The sequence below is a fragment of the Brachionichthys hirsutus genome, chromosome 22 (assembly GCF_040956055.1).
Source record: "Brachionichthys hirsutus isolate HB-005 chromosome 22, CSIRO-AGI_Bhir_v1, whole genome shotgun sequence".
NCBI classification, from domain to species: Eukaryota; Metazoa; Chordata; class Actinopteri; order Lophiiformes; family Brachionichthyidae; genus Brachionichthys; species Brachionichthys hirsutus.
This window is the reverse complement of record NC_090918.1, coordinates 2484056-2492436: the sequence shown is the minus strand read 5'-3', so window position 1 is coordinate 2492436 and position 8381 is coordinate 2484056. Positions and strand designations below refer to the sequence as shown.

General features: G+C 41.3%; 1 protein-coding gene across 1 annotated transcript; it reads left to right on the top strand.

Moving 5' to 3' along the window:
• Nucleotides 1-1722: 1722 nt before the first annotated feature.
• bcat1 (branched chain amino-acid transaminase 1, cytosolic) lies at nt 1723-7791 on the top strand. Its single transcript, XM_068755135.1, has 10 exons — nt 1723-1758; nt 3333-3527; nt 3677-3787; nt 3907-4026; nt 4131-4291; nt 4464-4606; nt 5186-5271; nt 5370-5510; nt 5810-5878; nt 7753-7791. The coding sequence occupies exons 1-10, from the start codon at nt 1729-1731 to the stop codon at nt 7789-7791; spliced, it is 1095 nt and encodes a 364-aa protein (XP_068611236.1). The 5' UTR covers nt 1723-1728.
• Nucleotides 7792-8381: the final 590 nt, after the last annotated feature.

Sequence of the window (8381 nt, the reverse complement as noted above, 5' to 3'; positions counted from 1 at the left end):
GTCTCGAAAAGAATTCCCTAAAATTCAGATTAAAAGCAAAACTGTCAAAATTAACTTTTTTGCCGTATAAATGAGGAATATAATCAAGATTTATAAAAAAAAAAATATCAAAACAAAATGCATGAAATCGCTACAACAATCAGGATTTTATTTTATTTTTGTTAGAGCCTCGAATGCAAAAGTTTGTTTATTGATTCGTGGATTGTTTGGACTGGTTTAACTTTGGTTGTTTGGTTTCAAGTCGACACAATAAAATATAAAATATATATTAACTCATATTGAATATGTTATTTGTCCCGTCTGATTGTAGTATAGGTTATAGTTATACACTGAATGAATCATATTATATCCCACAAGTCTAAATAGCCCAAAGCTTAAAGATGTCACTGACAAGCTTTCGGTACAGAATGAAGCAGTGACGTGGTTCATGCGTTACTTTGTGTTATAAACATTTAAAGGTCCCATATTGTGAAAAACTCAATTACACTATTATGGTGATTTTGGTCCTTATCAACCTAAAAATAGCGAAATAGACCATCCAGTCAATCCTTTGTAGTTTGCGTCTGACACACCGAACCAATCAGGTGATTCGTGTGCTTCAGACGTCATTAGTCACATGACTGATTCCACGCACGTGTCGCTACCTGTTGCGCGAGAAGAGCACGCGCACAGCAGTCAGCTCGACGCGTGACAGAGGAATTTAAATCTCAGAAACTAAAAATAAAACAATTGTCCAACACTTCCCCCCCTGTGGACAAAATGGGGATCAACACCCAATATAACTGGTTGCAGTTTTACATTAGCATAGTCAATATAAAAAATAAAATAAAACATATAAATATTAGTGTTGAGACTCTTTCATTCTGTCCTCAGTTGTGTTTTGGATGGCGTGTCGTTTTGTGTTTATGCCACAGGGGGGCGCCACGAACAGGGATGTTGTGTGTGTCTGTGGTAGGCATTACAAATTTTGTCCACACGGACTTACCATACATACCAAGAATGGTTAAGAAAGAAGCTTCATCTTTTTTAATGTTTAGCTGCACTAGTTATAACGTAACAGTAAGTTTGCAACAGAATCGTTTTAGCATTCCCAATTTTAGATCCCTTTTTATCTTAAATTTAATAATTAAATTGAATTGAATATTGAAATCAAACACAAACAACACATCTAAAGGGGAGGTTTCAGCTGCAGGAGTGTGAGCAGGTAGATTAGATTAGTCTAGTTTCACGTCAGCACTTCAACCTTTGATGAAATATTTTTCCGGCTCTGAAGGTAATTTACCAGATTATATATATATATATATATATATATTGACAATATTCCAGCAAGTACAAAATAATGTCAGCAGTCAATCTACTATAATATAGGCTTATATGTTACAAGCAGGGTCACATTCTGCATTTAAAACTGTGGCAGTAATTCCATTTCCAGTATTTCTGTGGATATTTATATTTAAAAAGGACAAGATAAACAATTTAAATATCAATCTACAGACCAGGAAGTGAACATAGCGAACAGATCAGATAGCATGTTGTTATGACTCTAATGTGCTGCAGCAAATGGAACCTATTGTTGAGAACTTTTCTTTTTTTCCTTCTGTCCCATAAAGCGTTTCCCTCTTGTATCATCCAACAAAAATATATTTGTACAAAGTTATTGATTTCTGAAGGGTTTTCATGATCAGAGTTCCATTTATTTTCAGGATTCAGCTACATTCCACCAACTCAATGGCTGAAAACAGCGTCCCAAGCTTTAAGGTACAGAAACACGTCTCTTAACCCTCCTATTATCCTCAAATATGATGAACACATTTTATCCTTGGGGTCAATCTGATCCCAGAAAATGATTTTCAGAAAATTGTTAACCACATTTTTGTGTCAGGAACTTTGTTTATTTGTTAAAGACATAAATAACCCCTTAATAATGAAACCTTGACAAGTCCTCCACCATCAGGCCAAACTTTAGAATCGGCTAATCATTAGAATGTATTTATCTTTAAAGGGTTTTCATCCAAATCCTCTTTAAGTTAAGCATGTCAGTGAATATCCCAAAGGCAACAAGTCCTAAAAGACCACCTACCCTCATTTTGATGATTCCTTGGTTTCCTGAAATTCCCAAATCCCTCCTGCTGCTCCACACAGAAGATATTCCAGAACTGCTTCTCAGCCTCGTGTTTGTCTTGAGCGCCACTGAATGGCTTTCACTCCCATATTCATTCATTTGTTCTTATAACAAATATAAATAAAACATTAATAACATTTTCTAAATCCACATGCTTTCAACAGTCTTTCCCCGAGCCGTTTGATTCTGCCCTCGATGCGTCCGCTTTGCCACCATTTTTGAAAATAAGGTCACGAGCAGAATCCACTTGTCTTCCTCAGCCGTCTGGTGCGGACCGCTCAGCAGAATCCACTTTCTCAGCCCACGCTAAGTAGCTGGAGCTTTGTTTTCTGACCCTGGTAGAGATTAGAGACATTTGTAGACACACACTCTGGAGGGGGTAAATGTGACGATGCAGAGAGGATTACTTAAAGTGAATGAAGTAAACACGACGATCGATAGATTCAGACGTAAAGCAGAAGATAAGCATTGTTCTGTACGCTTTCATATGCTGCTCTGCGGCCGCTCACCACTTTCCAGTGCTGTAATCTGGGATTATGGCACAAGTAACCTTCTGTACCAGCAGGAGGGGGGGGGGAGCCAGTAGCCCAAGACGACAGGAACAGATAATAATAAACAGAATGAGGGAACAGGAAACGTGTAAATAATTACAGCACAAACTGTGGCTCAATAAAACACGTTATTCTCAGGACACATCTAACCATGACCTTTGGCCTCTGGGCAGAGGCGACGGAAAGAACCTGCAGACATGGGGAGGTCTCAGGCCCTCAGGTGGCTTTGAACTCAGGACCTTCTTGGCCTTTTATTATTGTGATTTAGTTATTTGTAAGGAGAGGCGTGTGAATGACACGTCCGTCTGGCACAGAGGACACAAGTCAAGGAGGACACGCACGTCTTATTGTCTTTAGATTGCGTAACATCTCAACTACAGATGAATTTAGAATATGTGGTAGAACCAGTTTTTGCACAGCACCTGCGTTTATCCTGTTGGGTTGTCTTAGTTACCTGATGAGTCATTGTTGTCTGCAAATTAAAAACGTGATGCAGGACACCAAATTGCTTTGTTGTTGACAAAGATGACTTGTTTTTCTTGTTCGAGTCAAAAAAAAGAAAAAGAAAGAAGCTTATTTGGGGTGGACTGTGGCAGAAAAGCTTTGAATAGATTTTTCTTTTTGTCTCTCCGCTGTTCTGCTCTGTTCTGATCAACCAGGCGTCTGATCTGGTGATCCAGCTGTCCTCCAATCCGAAGCCCAAAACAGAGATGCTCCAGTTTGGGAATGAATTCACTGACCACATGCTCACAATCGAGTGGACTTCAGCTGAGGGCTGGCAGGCTCCTCTCATCAAGCCCTTCGGTGACCTGTCGCTCCACCCAGCCATCGCGTCGCTGCACTACGCCGTGCAGGTACCCTACCCTACATGTTACCTGCGCTCTCTGAGGGTTACCGACAGACTGTTTATTTTATTTCCTGTTTTGAATTCATCAGTTGTAAAGCCCCCGAGGATCTTAGCCATTTTCCATCTCACATACTGTCGTCCTTGGTTCCTTCTTAGTTGTTTGAAGGTTTGAAGGTGTTCTGTGGAGCAGACAACCGACTGCGTTTCTTCAGACCCATGCTGAACATGAGACGCATGCTCAACTCCACCAAGAGACTTTGTCTGCCAGTAAGACTGGAAATGCCACTTTGATGAGTCCTGAAGAGTAATTATCCACCCCTCATTGTCTTTTCTATTTTCCACCCATCTCTCTCTTGCTCTCTCTCCCTGTCTCTCTCATCCTACAGATGTTCAATCAGTCAGAGTTGCTGGAGTGTATCAGACGACTACTAGTGATTGAACAGGACTGGGTCCGCCATGCAAAATCAAGAAGTCTTTACATCAGGCCAACGTTTATAAGCTTGGATGTGGGGGTGATCATAAAGTCTCGCAAATTCTTCTTAGTTGTTTTTGTTCTACTTACATTTTTCCTGTCTTTTTTCCCAAAACGCATAAAATGTTTTTATCATAGCCCCGTTTGAGCATGAGGAGGGCCACCCGCGCCTTGCTGTATGTGTTCTTGTGCTCAGCGACATCGTGTACATTACACACTGGACAATCGTTGTCCTTGTGGGCTGACCCAAAGTACACGCGGGCCTGGGAAGGAGGAACTGGAGACTGCAAATTGGGAGCGTGCGTATAGATGCTTTTTAAACCGTCTCGTGTTCCTTGCATGCTGTAGTAGCATCATTGTGCATTACACAGACACACAGTATAGGTGTGGGTATTTTTTTTACTCTGTATTATGGTTGCATGCAACAATGTACTTGTTAAATCGACCGTCGTTTATTTTGGATTTGTGCAGGAACTATGGGTGTGGCGTCGTTGCCACCCATGATGCATGGGATCATGGCTGTCATCAGGTTCTGTGGCTGTACAAAGAGAACCACTGCATCACCGAGATGGGAAACATGAACATCTTCCTGCACTGGATCAATGAGGATGGAGGTAAACTGTTCAACTTTACACCCTCCTGAGTCGCAGCTGGGCCTGCAGAACTGGAATAACAGCAGCATGCCACTTGCATAGTAATTTCATATTGATGAAAGCCCTTATGAGGCACACCTTTAAAGTCCAACAAATCACCTGCAGACTTTCCTTCCCTGGATTCTGACGACCAGTTTTGAAGGAGATGTGGATAAAAAATACGTCTGAGTATCGGTTGGCGTGCGTCCACGTCATTTTCAGATTGAATGCTACCTTCATGTGCTCTGGGAAAGATGAACCTCACCACTTGCTAATTGGTAATTGGTAATGCGTCCTGTTCATGCGCTTTTGTTGTCGTAGCAAAAAAAAGAAAAGCGGTATTTACCATAATTACGACACCATATGAAGGTACAATTATTTCTTTCCCCTTCCCATGATGCTCTGCTGCTTGGAGTCGAGCCTGTAAAATAAATACTGATTTGCTTTAATGAAATCACAAATTCTTTGATATCTAATTGCACAAAAATACAAACGATGTTTTTACTCGTGGGTTATTTTTTGTGGTGTTCCTTCGATTCATTTTTATCTTCATCACCTCAGAGGAGGAACTTGCAACTCCACCCCTGGATGGCATCATCCTCCCGGGTGTAACTCGACAGAGCATCCTGGAGCTAACCAGGGGATGGGTGAGTAACAACAGAGATCATGAAGGTCGCCACAGTTGGATATATATTTTTATTAACCATTCCACCGGGGGTCCTTCCCCCCCCTCCTCTGTGCTCAGGGTGGGTTTAAGGTGACTGAGCGCTCACTGACCATGAGCCAGTTGTGTTCTGGTCTGAAGCAGCAGCGGGTCAAAGAGATGTTTGGCTGCGGTACCGCCTTGATGATCCGCTCTGTAGGACATGTGATTTATCAGTCAGAGGTGTGTATGTCTCTATTCGCTAATACTTCATTGTCAACCGCTTATCCAGTCGCTGGGGGGTGGGGGGGGACACTTAAATTAAATATCTGTGACAGTCTTTGGTCAAAACAGCAAACAGATTTCAATTTGTATATTAAAGTCATTCATTTTAATAGAAAATATTAAATATTATTTGCAAAAGTTGACCTTTCAAAACTATACAAAGTCTGCTGACACATTTTACTTTTACATTTCTTTGTTGTAAGTTTTATTGTAAAAAGCAGATTACAGTTCTGATTAAATTATTTTGGTGTTTATAGGATTTATGCATCCCCTGTCAGGATAAAAAGATGACTGAACGGATCAAAAAAGAACTCACAGATATAATGGTTGGTGGACACACGCGCGCGCACACACACACACACACACACACACACACACACACACACACACACACACACACAGATGTTTTCCCTTGGTTGCAAACAGCTGGTCGAGCATCTGTGTCACTTACTCTCCTGTCACTCTCAGGACTGTAGTAATTGCTTACTTTGAGTTCAGTGATGAATTTGTGGGAAAGAAGACTCTAAATCAGCATCCGACAAACGACAATGAACGGAGCACGTGTGTGTTCTGTCACCTGTCAGCCTCATTAGCATGCGCATCTTTCCCGTGTGCACGACTAAATGGAAGTGTTGACTCAAATGAAAATATGGTCGATGAAAGGAAAGACCTAACAAAGACAAATATCCCCTCAAATATTCATTCCGCTCTGTAATCGTGTTACAGGCGGTTAACTCAATGAGATAAAAGCACTAAGTTGTTATAATAGAAGCTAGAAGCTAAGCCCTATTTAATCTTATCTTTCCAGTAACAACATGATATATTAGGTAATGAGTAACGACTCGCTAATGTCATTATTGCAGGCGGCCTCCTCGGCCTACGCAGCAGCGCTGTAAGGGTTAAACAGATTCACGATGGAGGCCTGATTGGTGATTGGAGCCTGTTGTTTATTGTGATGGGAATGAGGCTATTATTAGCAGGGATATGGGGAATTAATCTCAGTAGTGCCTTGCTTCCACTTGGAGAAACCTTTACAGAGTTAAGATCCTTATAAACTAATATGTTATGAAAAATCAGCCAAATGTGATCTATTTTATGAAAAATGGAAAACTGCAGTGATTATTTTTTATTTAAAAGAAACAGGGTTATTTTACAAGTTGTGTTTAAATGTCTGCCAACAAAACAGGTGTTGTCTAGTCAAGGATCAAATCACCAAAAACCTCTTGAGGGAAATGGAGTAGTTGATGTATTTTCACTACATATCCTATCTTTTGATTCTACACATATAAATATACCTATATGTTGCTCTCTCTGTCCCCTGAGCCTCGTGTGGACGGGTGATGCATGTTATAAATGCGTTGACCACATGATGGCATCTCCCTCAGTCCAGAGTGCTTCAGAGAAAACCGACTGCTGGAGATAGGAGGACGAGACGTTCCCGAGTTCTCTCATTAAGCGTGCTCGTAATTGCACAAAATCCAATTATTGCCTCAGCCTTTTGTGATCTTCAAAGCCAAGATGCTTGCAAATGAAGCCTCGAACAAGTAGGGGAAGAGGAGGAGGAGGAAGATTTGGCGGTGGTGTGTGGGTGAGGGCAGCAAAGCTTAATGAACAATAAAATCGACAAAACGCTGGAAAACGCCGCGCTCCTTCAGCGGCGTTGTTAAATCTGTTGACATTTCATTTGGAAGGAAGCGTTGCAGTGTTATCCCCCCCCCCCCCCCCCCCCACACACACCCAGCTCCTCCACTCTTGAAGACAACACTGTGCAACAAACAAACGACGGTCTGAGGCAGCAGATGAAAGATGGGTTTACTAAGTCGCCCTGCTGTTCCTCTTTCAAGTTAATTAGAAATCGCATTCTTTTGTTTCCCCTTCGCAGGCGTTTATTTACTTTCTCTCTTCGACCATTAGAACAAATTTGTGACATTAGACACAAATAATTGGATTTGTCTCTGCGGCTGTCGCGGATCAGGGGGGGAAACATTTTGTTTTGATTTTCATTATAGTTTAGCTTCTCTGCTGTGTTTTTCCCGGGTTTGCAGATTTGCTTACGGATATTTGATTTTTAATTTTTTTTGATTTGTGTTTTTGCTCGTAATTAAGCAGAAATGTGAAAGAGAAGTTTAACGTTTCGTTGGTGTGATGTGAGGCCTGTGGAGGAGAACCAACCTTTTCATGACCTTTGTTTCTCTTACAGTACGGACGCACGTCCAGCGACTGGACAGTCCTGGTGTAGCAGTGATAGAGAAGCCTGGACCGTACGCGCACAAACACACACACACACACACACACACACACACACACACACACACACACACACAGATAAAATGCCACAAGTAAATCCATTGTAAAGACATATTAAATATATAAAAGAACTGTCGGCAGCAAGTTCTTTTTGTAATTAAATTAGTGGCCAACTCTCGACTCTCACAGTAGTTAAGGAAGTAGGCTAATGTCTCACGCAATACTGCACAATATCTTACAGTTAAACCGCTGCTGCGGCGGCGCCTGCTGCTCCAACCAACATTCAGGATACAGCCGTAACTTAGAGAAAGCATGTAAGAGATGCCCACAATAAGATGCGAGAAACATAATGTTCATATACGAGTCGTATGCCAAATCACGTGTGCAAGTATTAAAGGTAGACACAAAGGAAGTCATCAGTTAAGACGTTCGTTAAGTACTAATGATGAAAGCATGCAAAGAGATAAATAAAGCCACACATGCAAAGGAAACAAATGCACAATCCTAATGACAAACATGGACTAGAGATATTAGACTGCGTAGAAATCCGCAGTTTTAAATTGTAACACTATTTGTTGCTGG